Source organism: Pygoscelis adeliae, unplaced genomic scaffold, assembly GCF_000699105.1.
Source record: "Pygoscelis adeliae isolate BGI_AS28 unplaced genomic scaffold, ASM69910v1 Scaffold353, whole genome shotgun sequence".
Taxonomy (NCBI): domain Eukaryota; kingdom Metazoa; phylum Chordata; class Aves; order Sphenisciformes; family Spheniscidae; genus Pygoscelis; species Pygoscelis adeliae.
This window is the reverse complement of record NW_008824445.1, coordinates 2,082,278-2,108,904: the sequence shown is the minus strand read 5'-3', so window position 1 is coordinate 2,108,904 and position 26,627 is coordinate 2,082,278. Positions and strand designations below refer to the sequence as shown.

Genomic DNA, 26,627 nt, shown 5'->3' with positions numbered 1-26,627 from the left:
GAAAGCCCATCCTCAAAGCTTGCAAAACAGTGGTAGCTGCACGCTTTGATGTCTCTGACGTGCATGTGTCACAGAGTAGCCCACTGCTGAATTTTCAAACCAAAGGAGGTCTGATTAAATCCCCGAGACAATGCAAATTACTAAAATTCAGATGGCTATGCATGTACTCTACATTTTGTGTGTAGCACCTGGTATCAAAGCAGACCTGAAATTCCCTGTTGCTGAGGGATTTAAATTGTTTCTATATAAAAAGGCCATGTAATAATACTTTATAATAGGAGGAAGCCATGTGTATCATAGCATCATTTAATTTTATTCATCCATCTGTCTAGAATTTCTCCCTTTCCTAATGTTTTTCTCTTCTCTTTATTGTTGTTTACACATTGCCTTTACTCTTTATTTCACAAGGCACATAAAGATAAAGTCTTACTTAGGCAGTTTTATATTCTAGCTGACACAGGAATAGCATGCAGCATTAATGCAGTGAAGGCTCAGTACATTGACGACACTTTCTTACTATCAGAAAGTGAAGAACTATGTGGTTAATAATGATTTATTATAGGTAATGTTTGTCTCTTACAATAGTGAAGAGCTTGAGGTACATTGAAAAACCTAGTAAAAGCAATTTAAAATAGAAAGGTAAAATGTCAAACTTTAACACATTAGCCACTAAGTAATAAAAATACCTTTTACTATTGTAGTGTCAGAATTTGTCACACCATGGGTGTTTGTTTCTTCAAATATATTAAATACTGTGAAAGGCACAATGCAACAATTCTGGATACCTGTGCTACTAATTTAATATCACAGCCTCAGTAGGATCAAAGTCTTGCTTTAAGTGTACCATCTCACTTTTAACAATTTTAACAATATGCAGTCTTTGCAGTATACCTTGAACGTTAACAAACCTTGTGATTTCCTTCTTGCATAACAGGTTTTCTGAGGGAATTATTTGGGTTTTTCTGTTTGTGGCTTTCGGGTTTTTTTTTACCGCACCCAATGAGGTTGAGGATAGATTGTGCGGTTTAGAGTACATTTTATTATTCAGCAAGTGTGAAACTATGCAACTTCGGATGAGGAGGTTGGAGCAGAATTCTAACAGTTAGGGCTCAACCCTGAAGGGGAAAACCTGCCTAAAATAATTTATTCTTTTTCACCCTTGAGAGCTGGCCTGAAAAACAGGCCAATTTTATCCAAGCAAATGGGGCTGGAGGAGTGTTTATGCATTCTGTTATGTAGCACAGATAGAACTACTGCTCATATTTGCACAATGTAGTTGCTGAAATTTGACTCTAGAAAGGAGTAGGTACGGGGCTGGCTACCTTTAAATCCACAAAATAAAGCTAAAATTGTACATAACTTACATGATTTAGTTTTGGTACTCTGCATAAGAGAAACAAAGTTGCATTCCTGGAGTGGAGTACTTGTGAAAAGATTTTGTGTTATTAGGAGTGCTATGACACTGGGCTCTAACTTGGTTTTGTGTCCATCTGAATATATATGGGCTAGTGTTTTTATGTAAAAATAGAATAGGCATTATACATTCAGAATTGATTTCCACAATACCTGAAATCATACCATTTTCATGGTAGTTTCTGAATAATGTTTTCTGAACAATGTAAGTCGTTTGAGAAATCGGCAGGTCACTAAAGACTAGAATTAAGGCAAATGGTGGGTTATAAGGCTGATGGAGCTTTTCAACAACGAAAAAACCTGCTGGTTCGTTTTGGTGCACTGGTTTTCAGTAACTAGTTTCTGTTTAAGTGTTCAGGAAGTGGAAGACACTTCAGCAGTATTCTGGCCTTCATAACTGACTGAAATGAGGGCGCATTTAGTAAGCGTGAAGGTATGCGATGAAAAATAAATTGGTTGATGCATTGAACAGAGAAACAACACAGATCAAAATGTTCCCTGTTTCTGTCATGAAACTAGAACTGTTTATGATGGCACTCTGTTTAGGTCAACTGTTTTTGCCACTGGGAACATTGATGTTTTGATGTGCTCCTGTGTGTAATTCAAGTTCATGTATATCCCGTATGTTCTTAAACAGCCTGCTTGGAGAGAGCATTAAACTCACATTTAAGAACAATGTTGTCTAAACAAAAAAAAGCGCAAATCACAGACTCATCAAGTTTTATGCTGCCTTATGGGTTATATAAATGCGTATATCACAGCATTCTGTGTGATACACAATCTTCAGAGGAGAAAGTCCTGGCAAGAATGCCCTGTAGAAATATTAAAAGTTATCAGTGTTGCTGGAAGTAACGAGTAATTTTTGGAAGGTGGTTGGTAGATTTAGCTGTGTTCTTTCCAACCTGCAAAATGAAAATATACACAGAACTTTGTTCAAAAGCTTATCTACCAAAAGAGAAAGTTGAGAAATTATCAGAACCGTTTCTGTATTCCTAAACTTTAAGTAATTTAGGTATGCGCTTTGAGATCCTAAATCATAGAATCATTAAGGTTGGAAGAGACCTCTAAGATCATCGAGTCCAACCGTCAACCCAACACCCCCATGCCCACTAAACCATGTCCCTAAGCGCCTCATCTACCCGTCTTTTAAATACCTCCAGGGACGGTGACTCAACCACTTCCCTGGGCAGCCTGTTCCAATGTTTAACCACTCTTTCAGTAAAGACATTTTTCCTCACATCCAATCTAAACCTCCCCTGGCGCAACTTGAGGCAATGACAGATCCTGAGATGTGTGAAATATCGACGGTTCTACCTGTTTCTAATTCAACTCTTTCCAAAATTACATTAGCAGCCTGATAGGTACCGTTTCCCTGCACTGCCAGCAGGGAAAAACACACAGCAGAAAGGTACTGTGCTCACTCTAGCTCCCAAAAATTATTCAGACTATGATGACTAGTAAGTTTTAGAAAATTCTTTACAAAGGTAGTCAGTTGGTATCAATTGTTTTAGAGACAGGGAAAACTACAGCCTGAGGAAAATAACCTTTTCTGGAAACTTATTCAAAATATTGTACTTCATTCATCCTCAGTAAATTCACTGAGAATCACAGACAATAACAAAATTGCACCGTTGATGGTGATACCTCATTGCTTCCTTTTTCCACTCCATTATTCCTCAACAATATACATTGACTGATCTGAGCAATGAAATACAATACAAAGGATGCAGGAAGTTAATAGATTCTGAAAATCCATTGTTTAATAGTTTCCTTAGTTATAAAGAAATGAGGGAAGAGGAAAAGAAAAATCTGTGCACAGAAAAAAAATCCTGAGGTTGACAATAATTGTATCAGTTCTTGTGGAAAACATGATTTGTTCTATTTTTCTCTTTCTTTTTTCTAGTCCACTGCACTCTAAAGAGCCCTCTTACAAAGATGAATACGAGGGCTGGCTGCAACCATTTAGGTTGTTTGGTCCATGGCAAAATTTGCAAGTTAACGAACTGGAGCCAGAAGGCAAATAGAAAGGCTGAATCAGTTTCCAAAACATCACTTTAGAAAATGTCCAGGAGATACCCATGTCAGAGATTGCTTAATGCCATTCGTTCTTTAAAAAACCCAAGAAATTACAGTAATTAAATAGGAAAAAAAAAGTACTTGTCACTTCCTTAACTGGAGTTAGAAGGAAACATGAGCTGCACCAAGATTAAAGCCTATGCCTTATCCCAACACTTTGTACTGCTTTGCCTTGCCTTAGTCAGTAATCCTGCCAGCATTGTTGGTGCTTCTGCGCTGTGTTGCAGTTAACAAAAGAAAAAAGATGCTTCTTGGAACACTGTTCACTAAAACTATTATGGCTCGCTCTTTTGCTTTCTTACCGTCTATCAACATTGCAGGGAAGTGGAACAGTATGTGAACATTATGTATTTTTTTTACCCAGGTGTTTATTCTGGTGGGTTTTCATTCTTAATGCAAAAATTGCAGTTTCTGATATGATACAAACTGTAACAATCCTATTGTTATACATCAATACAGGACATAAAGTCATAAAATGGTCAGGGATAAGAAATCAAATTTTCAGCTGATCTGAATCGAAGAAAGAACTTTTCCATGGCAGGATAAAGTAATTTAATATTATATTTTCTTATTTTCTATGTGTGTTTATGAAGTAGTCACTATCGCTGATGATTCACAAAATCCTGTATAAAAAGACTTAGTCATACTGAAATGGTTAAGCTAGCACCAAGTAAATTAAATTGGAAAGCAAATCCTACTTGATGAATATCTGATCCTTCAAAAACTTTCTGAATGCAAATATTTTAAGGGAGAGCAAGGGTTTTGTTGCAGAAGAATACCTATTTTTTAATTGTAGAGACACTGATTTCAAATGTTAGCACAGGCTGACCATTTATATTTGAGTTTATTCTGAAGTCAATTTACACTGAATAGTCCAGAAAAATGCCCATGTGAGTTATATTTCTATATATACATTAGATCTCTGTCTCTTTATATAGCACACCCATCTCTGATGCCTCTGACATCGAGAGAGATTAGGAATTGTTTGATTGTCATTTATTTTGTGCGTTATATAGTATAATTATTTAACTTTGCATAACTTATGCATAACTACAGTTTCATTGCCAGATTGTAGTCCTTGTCGAAAGAAAATGTGTTTCATGCATACACGTATATGAGACACACACAATTACCTCACTGAACATTCCCTTCCATTTTTTACGCTGCTTTCCTATTTTCTTTGAACTTGTTTACCTTCTTCCATTTCAACATGCAGAAATGTTTGTGTCAGATATAGTTTTCCCTTCATTAATTAGTTGTTTGGGCAATAATCACATTTTAATTTTTCTAGGTAAAATCAGACTATGACCACCTTAGAGAAACCCTCCTCAGAGTGACCAAAGAACGAGATTTGGCTGTAAAGGGAAAACACCAGCTCCAAGCCAAGCTGGAGAACTTAGAGCAGGTCCTAAAGGTAGGTATAATGCTACAAGGCCTGACGATCCAGTACTTCCATTACTTGTTTAATATTCCTGATGTTCATTCAGTGAGTCACAGAAGCATAAGTGCATTGCAAACCAGGGGACTGAATGCCCCTATTAATTATGATAGAATGTATGGAATACAGTAGACCAAGTGCCTACAAGGAATCTCAAACTATCAGAGGAGAGATCTTTATCTGATACTTTATAAGTAACTGGATGTAGGTTTTCACTATGCAGTTATTGGAGGTAAGTCAAGATGAGAAGAAAAGGATGAGAAGTGACTATGCTGATGAAGGAAATATGAACAACTGCCAAGATATTTTACTTTAAAGAGGGCTATGTCTGCCAGTCTAACTTGATGCAAAATGTTATTGTGGCCTTGTGAAACAAGCTGTTGAGCTTGTTGGTACCAGCTCGTATTGCCTGTGCAGAGTTCATCCCATTGTCAGGACAAGGTTGCAAAACCTGTTCTTGTTTTATTAGAGAGGTCTTATTTAGAAAGAATTATAGTGCCTGGTACATAACCACCTTTCTTTTAACATGCTTCTAGAGAAGCTTAGTACTTTGGTGTCTAGCCATGCTTGTTTTCTAGATACATAGTTGGTTTCACGTCATCAATTTGCTGCTTCCTTTTCAACTTAGAAAAATTCAATAATGCATTTTGAATCATAAGTATATTCGTCAGTAGAGGTTTCACTGTTCAGTTGAAGATGCTGTCCTGCTTCTGTTTTCCTGGTTATTGTGTATAATGCCATGGAACAAACTGATTCTATGAAATAGTGGAATTGACCAGGTGAATCTAACAGAGACGAGATCTAGCTGAGATGATGGGGTAGAGTAAGAGTAGAATTCAGCTGGAAAATGGAATCAACCAAGAGATTATTACTTACCAGCTAATTCAAGGGGGCAATGATTTGTATATGTTGAAACAAAGTGCAAAAAAAGTTCTAGTGGTGGGAAGGAAACAGTGCTTTGCTAGGAAACAGCCAAATTCCCAAAGTGTCATTGATTAAATAAAGATGGTAGTCAGTAACTTGATAAGCCAAACCTGATAGATGGATCAGGAGTAACGGAGAAGGGTCTGAAAGGTCCCTACATACAATGAGCTGGTGTCCAATGTGATGGGGTAGAGGGAGCCAGTAGAAGGAAGCATATGATGTGGGAGAAACACAAACTGGTTTGAATGGGCCACTGTTCCCAGGTTTTCTTAGTTGTAGAAAATATGGAAGTTGTGATGTGGAAAACCGCCACCAAAACATGCCTTGAAGACGGTTAAACAATTAAGATTACTAAAAATCCATGCCGTTAGAGCTGTTTGCATCAGGGGAGGAACTGCAGTGGTGAGGACTACAGTGAGAATTCTTGAGAGAGAAAACACTTGTGAACACTTGTCTGTACTTCAGAGCATTCAGAAAAATGAAGGATGTGTTTGTCTGGTTAGAATGGAGCATTGACCCAGTGCTGAAACTTTTTTGACAGACTGCCAAAGAGCTGCTTATTTTTCATCTTCTCAAGCCCAAGGTTTTCCTTTTTCAAACCACTGGAGTGGCTAGTAAAGGACGATTGGATGCCCTGAGAGTAGGAGGAGATGGAAATGAAAATAAGTGGTCTGAGATCTTAAATTTCAAGCAAGACTTTTCTTTGCAGAATGTTTTAATAATGCTAAGTGGCTTCAGCCAACACTTGTCATAAGTATGATCACTTATTTGAAATTGGATTTGTTAATGATTTTGACTTGCATCAGACTCACTCTAAAAGGGGAAAAATAGTTTTGCTGTTGGCTGCATCAGAATAGATCTGGGCTTTTGGAGATGATTGTAGTGATGAAAATGGCTACCTATCTGAACTTTGAGAAGGAGAGATTTTATTTTTGGCTTGTTGCACTGGTAAATACATTGTTGAAACCCTCTCTCAAGCTTTATTTGATATTGCTCAAGAGGTGAGGAGAAGGTTTTCCAGCTACAGATGGAAATAAAAGGTGGTTAAAAGTTACGTCCTTCTTGCTGAGCCTCCAAAAGACTGGGGTGTTACCAAAAGTAAGCTGACTGCTCCATAAACCAACTTATTCCAGCAGCTTCTGGAAACATGAGCTGTTGAAATCACATACTAGGCAATGCCAAGGGGAGTTAACTGTTATGTGTATTGTTATGCAGTGAATTATCAATGTCCTATTTACCGGTCAACAGGTAGCACTGATGGAATAAATCTAGAATCATGTGCAAATAATAAGTACGTGTACTGGGAAAGGAAAAATAAACTGCTTAATAGAATAGAAGAGTGATACACTGTTATCTGTCTTTAGACTAATACAACTTTCCCCAGGAACAAGTAGGAAGTTTTTCTCTAGCAATGGAAGGTAATTTACTTTTTCTGTTATTTCCTTCCTTTTCTTCTGGGGAATAAAAAACTAACAGTTCCACAGACCTTTATCTAATTTGCTATTTTACTGTGAGCCATGTGCTAGTACCTATAGAGAGTAGAATCAACACCTAGAAGCTATTCCAACAGATAGGGCTTGCCTGTGCTTTCTATATAATGATTGTGGGATTCCAGCTTGATAGCTGCAGAAATTCACTTCTTCAAGGAGCACATAGTAGAAAGATAAGAGGAAAAAAGTCTAGAAAAGAAATTAACTGTGAATTCATGGCTCATAAAACAGCTGAGGATTAGACTGCTTTAAGTAAATAGGTATTAATTCTCATTTCATCAAATCAAAATACAAATTATTGTCTCCTATACTGCTAAAAAACCCACTTTCATGAGCAATGAAACTCCTTTCTCATACCCTGTTCAGATACTGGTTTTGCTAGGCTTGTATGTTTTTGAACACTTGAAACTCCTCTAATGACAGACTGTGTTTTACTTTCTCAAAACAAATTAAAGAACGTACTTTCTTCTTTGGCCATACCAAACAATGTTCATTTCTCCACTCTTTAATTAGGATATGTACTGGCATTTGATTTAAGGATTCCTCCAAATTTCTTCTGTAGAAGAGCTGAATCTGGTTATTTGACCGATTTTGCTTAACTTCTACTGAAATAATACTTCTAATGCATGTGGGAGAAACATTCTGTAAATCTCCTTCAAAAGTTTTCCTTCACTGAAACAGAAATTATCTAGTGGATATAGAGACCCTGGCTTTTCACGTTCAGTAGTTCTCTCCCTTGAGCAGAACCCTTCTGAGCTGGCAGATCATCTTCAGCAGAATTGAAACCCTAAATCTCCTTTTTAGCATTAAACCATGCCCAAGCAGATGCGGTTAATTGTGTATTTCATGTGTGTCCTCATATGCTCGGGAAATTAGTAGTTTGAAAAAATGGTTTGCAGCTTTCCAACCATTGGAAAGTTTTGAGAAATATTTAGCCTAGTTTCCCTGTCAAAAGAGAAATTCAGTTACATCCTGAGATAACAGAAAGTGTATCAACAAAGCAGAAAAGGGAAGATGAAGAACTGCTGAATTAGCTAACTTCAGAGAATCTTCACAGTGCCTCTCACACAGAACAGTTCTGATTTTCTGGTGTGTTCAGCCAGCTTTTCCCATTCATTCCACTGTAATGGTGCCCACCCATCTGCAAGCGCAGATGACAAGTCCTTTGATCAGAGTACTTGGGTGAGAATTAAATTTGCTCCTCATTCAGCATCATGTATGAGTTCTGTCTCATAAACAAGACTTTAGTACTTGAAAGCCATTTGAGTTTGTTCTAGCATTAACCAGTTGCACATTTTAGAACTGCAAAAGTCACTGTTATAGGAAAGAATGGGTTTGTTTGTTTTGTTTGCAGCTGTAGGTAACACAGTGCAACCACTGAAATGGTTGGAGCGAGGATGGGCTATTCATTGTCAAATCCCCCTGCTGCCCATGAGGAAGCTCGAAAAACAAGAACTGTTTGAGCAGGTCTCTTAAGTGCTATTTCAGAAACAGTTTATACTATACAGCTGTCTAGCTCTATAATTTGAAAGAAAACTGAGATATCCACAATGTTCCCAGTTCATTCTCTGCTGCGTAGCAGCATTCTTGCCTTTGATCTGAAAGATACACTGAAAAGGTTCCTTCTTCACACTTTCTTTGAAGGATAGAGCATTATTTGCCTATTGTTTTGAAATATGAAGTCCTTACTGTACTTTTTCTATGATCTTTTAGACGTGGATTTGCTTTCTGATGTTAGAGTAACATTATTAGGACCTCTAGAAAGAGTGCAAAAAGGGAAGTGCAAATTTACATGTTTAGAAAGTTCTAACCTGCCTCACGTTAGGGATAGCGATAGCAGGGACAAATGGATTGCCACCACCTACACAAACCATGGCAGTGTGATCATTGTGGAAGTCAATCCTGAAGGAGGATGCAGAAAGAATTCAGTAGCTCAGAGCTTTCTGCCTGCTGTTCTCCTAGTGATCTCTGCAGTCCTCCTCCCCTGCCCTAACCTATTCCCCTCAGGCTTGGAAGAAGAAATGACAGCAGCTGATGTGCAGATAGGAAGCGCGAAACAGATTTGCAGACAGAACCGATTTGTGAGCAGAGTGGGAGGGGAGGAATTGCTTCTGGTTTGGGGGAGAATTAATTGCTGTGCCAGGGGAGGGACAGATGCTGGGGTGAAGAGATCCTTGCTGCTTTAAATACTAAGTAGATCATGACAATACTAAAATGACTGAGAGAGACTTTTAGGTTAACATGGATGACCAAATGGTCTTTTCTGACCTTAAAATCTGTGAACTGTAGATCATTAAATACGTATTTTAGGAAACAGAGAAATTAAAAGCTGGGGAGAATCACAGATTATGTATCACAATCTGTTTCTTCATTACATTTTATAGATTCGCAGTATGGTCACGGTATTAATTATTTATTGATCTCTGCAAATGTTCTGTAGTAGCTTTTGTAAAAGTAGTAAGAACTTAACGGTATCAAAATATGCTGTACCAAATCTGGTACTGAATCTTGAGAGAGTGAAGTGAGACCTTTGTTTTTTTCTGATAATTAAAGGTTTTAATTAAAGGTGTGAGAATGACTTGATTGCCTCACCATTTCTTGAATATAAGAAATGTGCTGATGCTCCATTGGTGTCAAGTTTTACATAAGACTTGATGGAAGCTGCTGAGCTCATTAAATGTAGCTTCATGCTAATTTAAATAATGAGTAATACTAGTTAGCAAAATAGATTATATTCATTCAGATGAGATGAGAATCGGAACCATTATTTTTGGTCATTATTAAATACTCAGAATAGATATTACCCGTGAACAAATCCATTTAACTTTTGTACAATATGCAGAGTTCAGAAATGTCTACAGTCAAAATACTGAATCCTCACAAAACTCCTAGAAAACAAGCCATAGTGGAAGGTCAAAACTGATGAATTGGAAAAATCTTTGATGATTTTTTTGTTGTTTTTAATCAACATGTCAAATGAAAATAAATAAGTCCCAAGCAGAGGCCAAACGGAGTATTGGAGACGTTTCTGCTTCCTTTGCAAACATATCCAGATTGAGAGAAGTCAGCCTCACTGGGCTGTCCCTCTTTGTTATGAGTAACATGTAGCAGAGAATAACAGCTCATTAAAGGTTAGCAATATGCTTGATAAAATTTTCTCTTGTACACAATAAGAGATATTTTGGCCTGTTCTTGTCAATTGCAGCCACGTATTTCTGTTTCCAAGTGCTGATTCCTAATAGGTTTGTGTGTAATAACTCATGGTGCTGCAGATAAGACATCGTGCTTCTGCTCTGAGAGTATTATGGGAATAATATGTCATTTGGAAAATAAAAATCTTTAATACCAGTTTCACCAGAGAAGAGATCAGAATCTGTAAAGAGATCTTTCTTAACTCCCATTTATTAACAGGGTGTTTGAAAGTTATAATGATATTGGGAGAATAATATCAACCTGTAATGAAAAAGATTTCTATCTGCAAAGGGTATCTTGACATTGTTCAGCTTGTGCTCTTCCCAAGAACCTTTCTCATATTGCTTTGAATCATTAGTAGCAACTGTCCTTTAAAAGTTGTTTTTGAGTACCGTACAGTCATTTTTGTCACAAACCCACCTGTGTTAGTTCTGTTCTGTCTAATTTGCTATAAATAATAGGCAGAGATTAGCAAAGGTAAGCTGTTTCTTTTGGGTCATCATTTGCAAAACAAATCACAAAACCATATCCTAGATAAAGAGGCATTTAGGGAATTGTCGACCTAATTTTTTTCCAAGCTTTAATTTTTCAGCACAATGCCACATATAAATGTGTGCCTGATGAATCAGATGGGCACTGTTCACTTGTGCATCACAGAGGCCACATTGCTGGCAATGACAGAGTCGTATATCCTAAAAAAGGTTGCTGTCAAAATGCCTGAGCTTAGCATTGGCAATATGCCCCTAAGTACTGACCGAATTAAAATCCTATCCAGTTTCCTGCTTGCCTATCAGTGATACCAGAGAGCTTTTATGTTGAGATGAACATCTGCATGCCTGGGAATGGCAGCGTGTTTGGCTGCAGGTAGCATATGTTGAAGTCTCCTGATAGTTTTTCTGCTTCCTTTGAAACAGCATATGCGAGAGGCTGCTGAACGGCGGCAACAGCTGGAGTTGGAGCATGAGCAAGCCTTGGCTGTTCTCAACGCCAAACAGCAGGAAATCGAACTCCTGCAGAAGGTAAGTGGAGGAAGGGAAAGTCAGGTGAAATAGCAAATTGCAGTGACGGAGCACGGGTCATGAAACAGATCTCCTGGTTTAAAGGAACTTAAACCACACCCACCAAACTGGTTCCTCTTCTGGGTTGTTCTGCATGATAGCTGATGCAGTTGTAACAAGTGGATGTTTACTGTTGGATTTACCTGACTGTACTAATTGATTTACAAATGTTTATGCTAGTGAAGATTAACCTGACCAGTATACGTAAGTCCTCGTAGTGATACAAATACATGTATTTCCTTTTTATTTCCATTGCTTCTCTCTAGATTGGGCTCAGAAATATTTGAGCATTCCTTAAAAGTCAGGAAGGAATCCAGTCTTAATATAACGATAATCAAAATATGGGGAATCTACCATCTCCTTGTCAGTTTGCTGGAGCAGTTAATCATTCTCACGGACATATTAATGCTTTGTTGGGATTTCTTTGGCTGAGGAAGCCAAAGCCAGACACTGGCGATTCTTACTACCTTTCTCCACTAAATTAGATTAAAGTAAGTCCTTGTCAAGGTACTTACACATCACAGTTGATCTTTTTCACAAACTAAACCGTTGTTTAAGTACTTCATTTCCAAGCTCGTTCTCTAATTCACAGATCACTTTGACATTTTTTTTCACTCTGCAACATCTCAGTATTCATTATAATATAAAAAACATAGTATTGAGTTTCAATCTTACCAAAGTCACTTAAAGCTGCAATTGTCTCAATACTAATGTTGTTTTTTCCAATTGCTTGATGAGATCAAAACACAGAAATAATAATGCTAATGATAATTTGATAGAGAATTGGCATGGAGAGACATTCTCAGCAGAATAAAAAGATTTCTCTAAATATAGTTTGCTTGAAATAGAAAGCTTCACTTGACCAAATGAAATCTTCCAGTTAATTTTCTGTTAGTCTTTCACAATTAATCTATTTAGGCATATTTCAAAATGCCATTTCTAGATATATTCAGCTGTTACTATTTGAACTTCCACATAAATTTTGGACTTAAATTTCTTGGCAAAGCAAAGAAATCAAAGAAAGGTACAGCTTTTCCTCTTGCTAATTTTTGTTGCATTCTTCTAATAAATCCACACTACATGGGTCTTTTTGTTACAGATTGGCAACAGGAGACAAATCTCTGTAATACTGTTTTCTCCAGTCATTTTTGCTAGGCTATAGCATGATAGACTTCAGGCACGAATGAGGTTGTATTGTATTTGTTATTTTACTGAATGCAACTAGCTCAGCATCTGTAGCCAGTGATTAAATTCTTGTTCAGTGGACCTGAAGTAGCATGGAATACAAGATCATTTATGTTAAAAATTGTTATCTAATAATCATTTACCACTAAGTTCCACTAGAACTTTAGCTTAGAATTCCTATGCTAAAATCCACAATAAGAATTCATCTATGCATTACTCAGTAGAAGCATTTAAGAAATAATTCATCTTCTTACTGGTTTCATTCATTAGCCTGAAATACTCCTCCTAGGACTTTGCACAGACAGTCATTTTCACCCTGAAACATCTAATCCTTTATGTGATTAAGTCACTGTTGTGTCTTTTTTAATTATTATTGCCTTTCATGGTAAGGGTCTATGACAACGTAAATGAGCATTCTACCCATCACATTCCGTGACAAAATCTGCATGTGATATTCATTCTAGATACCACTCAAAAAGAAAAAGGGCTTTTTAAAAAAAATTCTGATTTTCAGCCCTTCCAAGCTCAGATTCTTTTCCATTGTGACATGTTGGGATCCCAGCTTGATTGAGATACTTAGTTGCTTCTGTAATGTTATTATTAATGCTATCGAATAAGAATGAAGACCAGATTAGTAGACTGTATGGGTAGAAGAGGTAAAGAATTCAAAACATTGGAAGATTTTGGGGGATGTCCATACTGTGCACTGTTCTACCTTGTAGAGAGATAGCCAAGCTACCTGTAGTTCTCTAGGCATGGTAGTGGAGATGAGCACAGACTAATTTTTCCTGCTTTAGCCTCTAGACTGCTGGTATCCAGCACATCTCCTTTTCAACATTATAATGCAGTGTATGTTGTCAGAAAAACAATTTACATAAATCTGTTACCTAAGTAACTACATAATACTTTTCTTCCATCATCAAACAGGAATTGCTGGCTCACATTTCAGCCAGAGCTGACCTCCCAATGTACCTAGTACATGCGTGTTAAATTCTGTCTTCCTTTTTTTCATTAGAGTTGTCTAATTACTTGAAAAATACCGTGAAATGAAAGTAGTAACTCCAGGCAGTAACAGGATGACATTTCACAGCATATCTTGTTACTGTCGTAAAGTTGCTGAAGAACCACAGAAATGTGCACTTTAAAACAAAGCAAGTTACTGGTGCAGTCTGATGCATTTGCTGTCACATTTTGATATTATAAATAAAAACTCATTGTGTTTTTAATATATGTACAGACTGATCAGATTTTCAGCCTAAAGGAAGAATATAATATTGTTCATCAAGGTTTTGTGTTGATAGGGAATCAGATGGTCTTTTTCTCCAAGAAAGCCTTACTACAAGACTGTTTGATGTAAAAGAGAGATAGCAATTGATGCAGGTTTTCTAATCATTTATCAAGAACTCATATTCTGGGCAGATTTTATTAAACTTGTAATGATGGGTAACACAAGGCTTTCTATTACCTGCCATCATACTAATGCTCCTGGAGCCAATATTTTATCAGGTGCTAGCAATAAGATTTATTACTGTAGTACAAGAAGAAATATGACTGTGCTTGCAGGACTGAAGGAGACTTTATTACCATGCATAACAGAGAAGTATAGTTTGGGTATATGTTTTTGCTGTGACTTTATGGCCCGACCCAGCTTCCATTGAAGCCAATAAGGGAGTAGGCTAGCCCTCATAGATGAGGCAAGTGAAGTTAACATAGCTGTGTCAGTGTCCATCATGGGAGTATCTGGCCCATTATATTAGAAGGACTGTGGGGTGTTGCCCTCTGCTAAACTGGAGGGTTTTAAGACTTTTCTCTGATGAGGAATGTGCAGAATGTGGTCTTTGGGTTACAGTAATAAGGAGCTAAGAGGCGAAGTTAGTGCATCACATGGCTATCGGCCTGATACAATGGTTAACAAAAAGTTTTGCTTATCTTGGGCAAGCGTCAATAAAGAAGATAGTGAAAACTTAAATGGAAATAAAGTGAGGATAACACAAAGTTACTGAGTGATTTTTTTGTTTTGTTTTTAAGGTTTAGACTTTTCCTGACGAAAATTTGATAACTGAATTTCTGAGCTACATAAAATACACTTTTCTGCTCTTATTGATTCCCTCTTTTCAACTTTGACTCAGTTGATTGGACCCTAAATGTTGCACTCCTGTTTAGAGACAACCTTTCTTGTGGTTGCCTTGAAGTGTTTTGTGAGCTATTTACATAGATGATAAATACTGTTGCTGCATGTAAAGAATGAGCTTAATTTTGTGTTGCTTTCTCGGCTGGTATGGTACGTTTCTACACTATGAAACTCCTGCAATGTAGAATAACGAGCTCATTTTTCAGTTTTAATTTGGAGGGTTTCAGAGGTACCTCTGATGTGTTCTTGCAGTGTGTTGAGCATGCTCTTCTGCTCTAACAAAATACTGATGCTATTAAGCTTCACTGAGATTCAATCTCCTAAAAATAAGCAGTTATTTCAGTGGCTTGGAACCAAAGCGCTATAGTAATATTGACAGAGTCATCCCTTCGAGACTGTAATTGGCTTTGGATTTGAGTATATGGTATACCAGTTTATGTGGTTAGAGCATACTATATGTGGCATGACTAATTGATGTTTCTTTTCTTTTCTTTTTTTCTTTTCTTAATTATAAAAACAAGGCTCAGGTTGAAGCTAAGAAGGAACATGAAGGAGCAGTTCAGTTGCTAGAGGTAAGAAGATATCCTTTGTGTTACCTTTGCTTGTGGAGGTTCCATTCTGAATGTGATAACTTTACAGTATCATCACTTTTGAAAGTTTCAAGTAATATGTAGGCAAATAGGGTTTTTTTCCTCTTCTAACATAACTGCATCCTTTAACGATTATAATTCAGTTAGGAGTGCATTAGACTGAGCTGTTGGAAGTGATGTGTGTACCTCAATTTCTCTTTGTATAGAATGGAAATTTTAGTACCTTTTTTTTTTTTGTAAAATACTATCAGATACATAGAAAGGAAGTGATCACTTGTAAGAATTATTATCGTTTAGGCTGGAAATATAGCTGCAAATACCAATCAATTACCTAAGGTTCCTAATTAAATACTGTCTAGTAAACATAAAGCAACATGTTAAAGAGCCAAAATTTTTAAACCTACTGAAAGAATTTGGATACTTTGAAAAACCTTCAAAGGATGTGGTGAAGAGAGGACACTTCATTCTTTTTATTGGAAAACTAGATCTTTTCAAGGTAGTCTGAACTGGGCTTTTGAAAACCAGGGGCACCAGAAACATATTTAAATTTTTAATTAGAAACATAGAATAATTCTGTTTGGAAGGGACCTCTGGCTATCTGGTCCAACTCCCTGCTCAAAGAAAGGCCCTCTTTAAAATCACTGTAGGCTGCTCAAGGCTTTGCCCAGTCCATTTTTAAATATTTCTGGGAATGGAGATATGACAACCTCCAGCCTCTTTCAGTCTTTGAGCACTTTCATTATGAAGAACATTATTCTTGTATTCTGTCAGAATTTTTCTCTGGATGCTACCCATGTCCATTGCCTCTAATCCTATTGCTGTGTATCACCAGCAGGGGCCTTTCTTAGCGTTTCCCAACTATGCTGCAATTTTTTTAGAATTTGCCAGTGACTATTGGATTTAGTAAGTAAACACTGTTAAATAAATTAAATTTTGAGAGATGATTCAGATTATCTGATCTACTAACTTCTAAGGCACTAAATACCTGCACATACTGACATCATCCATAAAGGTACATCAAAAAATCAGTATTTTCCTTAGCAATTGCTCAGTTATGACCTTGGCGTGGGGCATTTCCTATGAAGTCATTAGTAGTTGTGTTTATGGACTTTGCATCACATTTGAAGCCTTCCTTCAAGTCATTAATCCTAAGGAAAAACCTAGTAATTTAGTCTTCTGTGCCCAAGGATACAGAATTGCTTGTAGCTTGTATAGAAGTGACATGAACAATAGGAGCAAATTCTTACTCCCATTCAAAAACCATGAGCTTTGCTGTCAATTTTAGTTGGAAAAGGGCAAGGTTTGCAAAACCTCTTTGTCTTAGGCTGGAGTGAAATTTTTAGAGATTTTAAACTGGGACTTTTATAATAATGGAACCTTTGTAATGGATACACACAGTTATGCTTAAGTTACATATGAAAACACAAAAAATCAAAGGAGAATTGAAATAAATTAATACACTCAGATATCTGCCTGCTGCTGACAAAACCTTTTATTCCCTTTGCTGTCTGCTGTTTAGAAATACAGGCTGACCCACAATGTTGTGCAAGATAGGACAAGTGACAACAACATGTAGCAGAAATTAGAACTCCTATAAGAAGGTTCCTAAAGCAAACAATTCCTCCCCAGTTTTTCAAAACTAGGCTCAACAGATTCTTTAAGTTTCAATCATATTGTTTGATGTACTTGGATATGTTAAAGTGTCAGAAAATATAGATGCACAAGTAAATAGCACACTAACTGCATCCAGATTTCCTTTGGTTTGTTTTTGTTCTTCATTTTTTCATGCAAAATAGGTTTTCGCTGATAACTATCAAACTAGTTTTTCTGTCTGAGGAAAAGGCATTAAATGGTTATTAAGTCTTAAGGTACCGTACATATCATAAAGAACATGCGATACCACAGATTGATTATAGCAAGTGCATTGTCGACATTTCACTTAGAAATCTGTTTTTAGCAGAAGATAATTTCTAGTCTTTTTACCTTCTCACAGTAGTTCTTCTTTGTGTACTTACTGGTCATGCATTGATGGAAGGTGGTTTTTCTGGTGCATTGATCATCTTTAAAAAAAAAAAAAATTGTTTATTTATATCTATAAAAGTTAATATTCCCACATAAAGTGTTTTACTCATATGCTTTTATGATCATCATATATATTAAGTTTGTTTTACCTTGAAGAACATAAGATTAAATTATTTAATACCTGGTGGAAAGCATATGATGCAGGAAAACTTAAGTAGAAGCAAAGCAGGCAAGTGATTATTTACCCCCCTCAAACTAATCAAAATTCCTGTTTAGCTGATTTGTCTGCAACTTCCGATTTGCATAACCCCATCAAGGTTTCCCTAGCTTTTGCTTTTTATTGCCATAAGCCCATTAATTTTTAGCATTTTATTTAATCTGCCTTTTGCAATTTAAGACCAGCAGTGGTATTGATTTCTGAAACATTCTATAGCGTGGTTTGTGTTAATGCATGTTTTTACACGTGTTAACTGTTCTAATATATTTTGCTTTGAAATGTAAAAAAAGTGTTCAAAACTGGTTTTATTTCTTTGTTTATTTCACATCTCTTTGTTTACTGTGTCTTGTCTGGAATTTATTGCTTTGCACTTCATCCAGAACACCTTGGACAGCATGCAGGTATTTTAGGGCATAAATTCTCCTTTCCCTGTCCTGAATCCTGCACTTTTCCCTTTAAAATGACTACGATAGTCCTGCCTAACCTTGCATGGGATGTGTGCTAGAACCATTGTTATGCAAGCATGCTTGGCATTTCTTGGCCTAATACCAAATCACCAAAATCAGAATTTTTTTCTACAAGAGATTAATCTTCAAATATGGCATGATTTAATGAGAACTCAGATACTGTTTTTGAAAGTGGATTTCTTAGGAGCATGCCCAGTAAGAATGGTTTGGTAGTTTATTCAAGTTTGTAGCTTTCTGACTGTGTGGATATTGTCTGAATTCAGATTGTTTCTTTATTAATACAAAGATAATTTTATGTGGTATTTTCACCTGAGGTTGATTTATTGAGCCACCTACTGAAAGCCATTGCTGCTACGTAAACAATTAAACTATGAAATGGTATCTCCGTAGCAGAATATGTGAGCTAACTACTAGTCTGAATTCAAGCCTGTCCACCTGGAAAGTTGCTCATCATCTTATCTGTCTTGTGCGAACAGTATCTGTCTTGTAATGGATGAAGTCTACTTCATTTTCAATTTAAGAAGCTGTTTAAGTTTTATAAATAGCACTATGTCTTGTATGAGAAACTTGGCAAGTCCTAAGTGAAATACATTCAATATGGTCTGCAGCAGAGAATGTCTCTTCATACAGCCACTGCTATAGGCAGATCCACTTTTAGGGAGATCTGGTAGACTTGGCACTTTTGTGCCATCGTTATTAGGATAGGCTATATGGGCAGACCCATGATACAGAATAAAAATTCAGAACTTCTGAGAGCGTAAGCACATGCCTCACTCTGCAGTGACATACGTGAATATGTAGATTTTCTAAAGCGAGGTGAATCTGGCTGGCAAACAATGAACCAAGCACCTGCCTGAAGTCAAGAAACAAAGATGGGTATGGGGATGTCTCCTGTTAGTACTATTGTGGATCTCATGGCAATTTTTTCTTTATATAGTACCAGCTTTGTGCTCACTTCTATCTCATAACCTTGATTAAAAAAAAGTAGTAAAGGCATTTTTCTTCCAGACTTCATACTGTCGTGAGAGAACAACTTGAAAATGAAGATTCTAGATACTCGAAAGAAAAGTCAAAGAAGGCATATACTGAAATGCAAATAAGTTTTAAATTAATAAATAATAATAATACATTAATATTTTTTTCAAAAATATTTTTTAAGGCAGACTTAGCATCTTGTTGGGTCCTGGATGATGATGTTTTTATTTTTTATTTTATGCTAGAGTTTCCATAACTCCATGTGGAAAGGTCAGTATATATTCTTAGAGAGTTGAATAGCTCATCCTTAAACTTGCCGTTGGAAAGAGGGGATCTGAAAACCCAAACCACTTTACTACTTTGTTTGTTTAATGTTCTTTTAAAATTGTACATAGATGCCTTATTCATGCAGCAAAGTAACAAGTAGCAAAGGGTCACGTTTCAGTTGCTGAAAACCACAGTGAAAAGATGAAAGACAAAAAAAAAAAATCAAAGCATTTAATGTTTGTGTAAAACTCCCACCAAGTCTCTGTATCTTATTGTTTTCTGTTTCATAATCAGTCAGATAGATACCCTGAGACATCTTTAGCAGAACTAAATTAATTTGTGTTTTATGAATACAAAGAAATTACATCCTCAAAATTCACTGTAGCTTTAAAATGTATTTGTTACAAAAAAAGGAACAAACAGTACAACCTTCTGTAGTAGGAAATTCGGATTTTTGTGTTCTTCTGGGACTATAAGTGTTTTGTTTATCTTTAGCTGTGCGAAGATCTTCGTATAGGTGGTATGTAATATATGTTGGGTTTTTGATATGCAATATGTGCCGTTTTTCTTACATGAACTGAGAACATTCTTCTCTTTCAAGAGGAAGAAACCTTTAGTACAGTTGAATGAATTTAATTGATATCCAGACTTCCTTTGTTAGTACAGTTTTTTAAGTAGGCATATGCTGTAACGGGGTTTTTAATGAAGGAAAGTGATGTTTGTTCATCGTAAAGCATCAGATTAGGATATAGTGCATTATCTTTTCATATAAGGAGGCTATTACTGCCTCTGTTGAGCTACTTCTGCTTGCAGCGTTTGGGTCACAGCAGGAGACACGAGTGCTCCCTAGGCCTCAAAAGGCAGTCTTTCTCTGGCGTATTTCCAGAGTACAGACCAACTGTTTGCCCCTACGTGAAAATCAGACCTCACAAATGAAGTTCTCAGGAGCTTTGCTGATTCTTCAGTCTTTGCAGCAGGTGTCAATATGCTCTTTCCTAACTCTCTGGGCACTCTAGATCTGTGTTTTTTCTCTTCGGGAACATATGGTAGCGTATGCAAACAGATATACAGGCTGTTTATAAATGCAGATTGAAACTTAATAATATTTTCAATATAATGCATTTATATTATTATTATATCCTTAATTTTTTGGGTTAAAGTTGTAGAAGAAATCCTGAATTCCCATGCCCTTTGTAATTTCTTTCAGCCAGGGAATCTTTCCTTTCCATTACCTCATCCGTTTTTTCACATCAGGAATTCATAAACTGTATGTAGGCAAATTTCCCAAGTCAGCACAGAAGCTTATCTTTTAAGTTCTGTTTTGTTAAAGCCTGATACCTCAAAATTAAAACAAAAATGTTTGCCAACAATGACATTTTGGTACTTCTCACAAGCTTACAAACAATCTCCTCTTGGCTGGTGTCTGGATTACTTCTGTGTGGTTTGGCACCTATAGTGAGAAGCATTATTTTTGAAGGGGAATTGAGCCAGCAGGTAGGCCCACATTCTGCATGAACTACAGTGTGGGGTTTTTTTGGTGGGGTTTTTTAATACATCAATGTTAATCTAACAATTCAGGAGGCTTCAAATTAATAGCCGAGGATGGGCAAACCTCAGAAATATACCTGAGTTTTAGAAAAAGTTGGAAAAGCACACGAAAGTGACATTCAGATGTGTGTAGAAGTCACAAAGCTGTAAGATCTGTTTGCAAGTGTTCTTGGCAGTGATTTTTTTAGCGCTGCCAAAAAATATGATGAGGAATTTCCACTTTGGAAATTGGGGATGAAAGGAGCACTTACCTCAGTATTACAGGGCTACTAAAAAGTTTCGTTCTAAATATGGGTGAGAATTTAGGGGGAGAAAAGTGTGATTGTGGGCCTGTTTATCCCAAATAGTTTGCCTATCCTGGCTTCCTGGTACTTAAGAAAAATCTGACGCAGTCATAGCTCGCTCTGATCGCAGTCAAATGTCTGTGTTATGTCTTGCTTCTGCAGGCCAAGGTCCGAGAGCTAGAGGAGAAATGCCGGACACAGAGTGAACAATTTAACCTCTTGTCCAGAGAACTAGAGAAGTTTCGACAGCAAGCAGGAAAGATTGATCTCCTGAGCAGTAACTCGGTGGCATCCTCAGATATCCCTGGTTCTCCTGGTAAATCTTTATCCCAGTTAATGAATGGAATAGCCACTTCTATAGGCAAAGGTAAGGACCAGCATTTTATTTGTAGGTATCTGTTCTGCCCTGTAGGTTTTAAGATGCAACTCAATGATGTAAATAGAGTTTGATTGTACAAATGGAAGATAGAATTCGCTCCTGTTCCTGTTTTGTGACTTGTTTAAATTTCAGAGTATCTCTTAAGCCTTCACTGGGGTTGTTGCAGTTTTATTTGGGCACTGCTGTGAGCAGAATTCTCTCTAATTGTTGTTGGGTGAAGCGGTGAGAAACCTGTTCAGTGTTAAAATGATGTCGTCCTTATGTAAATATCTACTTCTGTTGGAAGAAGAAAGACTGTCTGCATATACAGGCTTTGCTGTAAAACCTTCACTGTTTCAGGGACAGGAGTTGGTCTGCTATCTTGTTGAAGTAGAAGTTCACGGGGAAAGAAAGCATAGAAATCCCCACACTGCATTAGCCATTACATAGAAGAAACTTGTAAATAGAGCTGGGTAGAAAATGGGAAAACTGAATGGAATATTTTGACAAACATGAAAATGTTTTTGGTTTAGTTGCATTTGTTTAACAGAAAATGTGCACTTCTCCGTAAAAACCTGGAAGTAAAACATTAAAAAAAAATTTCAGTGGAAGCAAACACTGTCTACAAAAACACAAATTCTGTCACAAAGTGATTTTGGTTGGAAAGGAGTTTCATGGGATATGTTTTAACAGACCTGAATAGGAATAATATCTACAGTTGCTTACTAAACTCTGCAAAGGTGTGCTTAGATTTTTAACTGTGTTTAAAATAGTAATTGAACATGTAACTGCCAGGTGTTTTAGAAGGAGAAAAATCACAACAAAAATATTTTTTATTTGAGTTTTTCTTTAAAAGAAATGGAGAAGGTAAAAAAAAAAAATTACATCTGTATTGGTGTTCTTATAGTGCCTAGTATCTTCAACACAGTATGTGTTTTTCCAAGATCTGTGTTGAACTTTTGGCAGGTCATCTCCTATTGCCAGAGGCAACTGCTCCTCCTAAGTACACAACTTTGTTAACGATTCATTATTCATAAGAAAATTTAAAAGATCAAGGCAAGAGGTTACCAGAAGACTTGCATGTAAATCACATGCTACTTTGTATGCCTCGGGTTTTTGAACACAAAATCCGAGCTGGTTGCAGTCTTGCCCATTGTGGTGTATATTAGTTTATAGGCTTTTCCGGAGCTGCAAGTCTTACCTAAATGGATACTGAAGTGCACAAAATGGAGAATTCAGAAAGCGTTACCTGATAGCTGTAAGAATTTAGTAGACATTTCCTTAATATAAACAGGATTAGCGCCTCATGTCACTAAGGACAGGATTTTCAAAGCAACAATTAATCTTAAAGGAAAGGTAATTAGGTATTGAAATGTCCTTTAGGCAGCTAGTGAAGGTCCAGTCTGTATCTCTGGAATTGATCTAAATAGGCCCCAATTCTCAAATAAAAATCAAATAAACTTTTTGAGGTCCTCAGTCAAACTCTCCAAACTAACTTATATTTATTCTTGAAATACTAATAGAAACAGCTTTTTAAAAAACCTTCAAAACATAACAAACAGAAATCTTCCAAGAGCTCCTTGAGTAAAAACACAGAAAACGCAGCTAGATCTGTACTGAAGTCATTTATGGGCCTTGCTCTGTAAACCTTTTCTCATAACCTGTTGATTTTTGTGCAACTTAGAATTCAGGGCCTGCAGCACTGATGTATAAACATCAGAAAACCTTGGATAATATTCATTCTCAGTATGAATGCACCGATAACAATAAAGTAATGTTTAAGCAAGTGGGCAGGATTTCTAATTATTGAAATCAGCCATTTCACAATAATGATGGTAATGCTACAGCAAGTTCTTCAAACCAGAAGTGTAATTATTTTTATTATGTGTGAGGAAGAAAGAACACAAGAGGGAACACAAGGACAGCTTTCAAAGCAAAGCAAATGACGGAAATGAGATCAGTTTATGACCAGCTGCTTTGCCTTAATTGGTGGTGTTTGAATGTATCAGGAAATGAAATAAACCTAGCCAGAATAGATTAGAACGTAAAAAGTTCACTCTAAACATATAATAGTGTCACAATCAGATACAGAAACCTTAAGATTTACTATTCATCAGATAAAAGGCTCATTTAAATGGCCTTTCTAGATAATTTAGGCAGTCCCTAATGAATCAGCAGTTCCAATAAATAAAATGGAGAGTCTAATTGTACTACAAGTATGGCCGGCTTTAATTCTGCTGAGACATTTAAATTAAGTCTGATGCTCTTCCTTGCCTCTTTCCTTGAAATGGTGTTCTTCAGACTTCCTTAATAGATACTGGCCAGTCATGGGAAAATAAAGGCCATTTTGAGCATATATGCATTTTTACAAGACTTTACGGACAAAAACCCTGTGGCTTTATAAGGTTCTTCTCTAGTATTTACAGAAAAAAGAGACATTTCTAGAAGCTGCTGCATGTTCGCATCACCTGACCTCTTGTATTTTTCATTTTTAACTCTTAGTTTTTTCCAGAGTGCAAATATAAAAGGAAAGGTGCAGGTTTTTTTTCTTAGTTTCCAGTGAGGTAACAAGTTTTAAAACAGTCTTTATAGGTCTGATTCCTCCACATTCTGTTGTTCAAGCCCGAGGACATCAGTGAAATTGCCTTGGATGAACAAGAGAATCTAGTTGAAATTGTTTCTTATTTTGGAGGTAAAGTTTTTAAATGCAGCCATTTTTGTCTGTACTCACGTATTCACAATCCGCAAAAGTAGACATCCTCTATAGAAATGATCAGGAGATTGCAGAGATTCAGGAGGTTTCAGGAGGAAGGTGCTTCATGCACAGTGAACCTCAATTTTGCTTTTTGCAAAGGCATTGCTTGATGATGCTTGTGTTTATTTTTTTTAATCCAACTGTGGCTCTGCATACATAAAATCAGCATGAATTTACATATATTATTTAAGCACCTGATGACCTTTTAAAAAAGTCTCCTGTACAGAATACACAGGAACTAACTGCTAACGTTGTATGGTATGGCTCACCCAAAAACTTGTTCTTTCCAATTTATTGCAGATATTAGAATACCTTGAAAAAGCAGTAATTTTTAAGCTGCTTTAAGAAATAGATCACATTGTGGTCCTAGGTAAAAGCATTCCCACAGCATGAGAAAGAGCCTTAGAGGATCAGCTTCTGTTATTTCACGCACTTTTTCATAAAGTCACAGGAGTTGAAGGCACCCAGCGCAGGTTTTATTGAGCAGGGAGATGTTACATTGCACAAGTAGCTCAATGAATAGAGAAACAGAGGACACTGAAGGCGGCAATAAGTCCAGTTAGGAAGACAGATCCATTTTGCATAGCTAGATTTGGAGCAGAAGCTGTATTTCCACAGACATTGATGGATATGGGTGTAGAATTACTCCGATGGGAATCGGGGTATTTAAGTAGGCTGCATCTAGTTATTAGCACCATCTGGAGCCATAGATGTGTCCAGTCACATGATGCAATTGCAACTACCACACAGTTTTCTCTCCGATGTATTAAGGACTCAAGGTAAATTTTATGTACGCTGTTTTATAAGTGGAAAAAATAAGACAGTTGAATATCTTCTAGCGTCTTGATATTCCTGGAGTTCTTGATAATGTGTGTTCCTATCCTGGTTATCATCTTATATGTACGCAAAGCAAGGGCTATATTGTCCAAGAATCTTTCTCCACATTTTGTATGTAGTGCAACTGATTTAATGACAAAGCCTGAAAAATCGAGGAGGTATGAGACCAAACAGCAGTTTCCTTTGAATGAATAATCACAGTTGGACCAATTATTTATAGGCTTGGCGCTGACAAGCTGATATAGCAAACACATGAACAACAAACAGAAGGAGCTAAATTGGCTGAAGGTTTCTGAATGGGGATGACTTTTCTGTTATATATGTGAGAAAGGTTCCAAGAATAAAAAATGTGCCCTTTTCCAGCCTGGGGATTGCTGTAAGCGGGCTGGTTGTAATTAATCTTTTGTATGATGACTTGTATATTTCCCTGCTGTCAATGTGCTTAAGCTGTCCTGCTGTAAATTACAGTGATGCAGAGAAAATTAATCATATTGGACTAAGGAGCACACCAGAAAAACCCTCTGCTTATATGTTTTGGAGCTTATTCTCCTCTGCAATATGAATAAAGAGGTTCCACTGGTAATTCCTGGTGATGTGTGTCTGGGAAGCTTGCAAATTCAGTAGCAAAACATTGCTGTCCAGACTTCTGGCACAAGTGGAGAGGAAATGCTGAACCTACACATATCCAGGGTCTGAAAAATTATAACATAGGCTCATTATGTTAATGAGAGAGAGAGAAAGGAGAAGGCACTCTGGATATCTGATTGTGTCAGCAACGCCCTAGACTCTGTGCTTTGCTGTAACTTCTGCTGATGCTGCAAGTATAATTAGGCTCAGTTTACAATTTTCTGCTTCTTTTCATGTGGTTTGGGGACTAAACTAACAAAAAAGGGAAAAAATGTAGAAGAATTTTATATTACACTGTATTAGTCTCTCTTGCAACCTTGAGGAAGTTGTTCTTTTTACTTGCCTCCCCTCACCGTTAGACCTGGTTTTCACTTGAGTCAATAGGAGATTAGAGTGTTCAGCCTCTTCTAAGGCTGCCTCCGTAGGTCCTTTAAATGTGCAATATAAACTGTCTTGTCCTTTTTATTTTTAAGTGTTTTAAAAAAGCACAATAAAAATATTCAAAAAGCATTTCTGGAGATTTTTCCTTTTTCATAGTCTATGTCTTCTGTTTTATAGAAACTGAAGAGATGGCACTGTCATCAAATTATGTGTTTTAGTACTGGTGTTAACGAGGAGCTCTTAAGAAATATGAAGCAGGTGCTCTTGAAACTTACTGCCCTGCAAAAAGCCAAGCCACTTCCCTTCATTTCAAAATGAATATCCTGCCAACTAAATTAGTACCATTTCAGTCCCTTTCTTAGAAGATAAATGCACGACTTGATTCTACTTTC

General features: G+C 36.8%; 1 protein-coding gene across 3 annotated transcripts in view; it reads left to right on the top strand.

Annotated features, from left to right (window-relative positions):
• The window catches only part of RIMBP2 (RIMS binding protein 2), a 149,737-nt gene that overhangs the window by 82,452 nt on the left and 40,658 nt on the right, over nucleotides 1-26,627 (top strand). Inside the window, exons 3-6 of one of the 3 annotated variants that reach the window (XM_009320948.1) lie at nucleotides 4,781-4,903; nucleotides 11,448-11,552; nucleotides 15,429-15,479; nucleotides 21,440-21,644. In XM_009320948.1, the coding sequence (XP_009319223.1) occupies nucleotides 11,451-11,552; nucleotides 15,429-15,479; nucleotides 21,440-21,644 (358 nt within the window). In that variant the 5' untranslated portion in view covers nucleotides 4,781-4,903; nucleotides 11,448-11,450. Of the gene's footprint in view, nucleotides 1-4,780; nucleotides 4,904-11,447; nucleotides 11,553-15,428; nucleotides 15,480-21,439; nucleotides 21,645-26,627 lie in introns of those variants that run through there. The other 2 variants (XM_009320949.1, XM_009320950.1) reach the window with 2 other exon arrangements.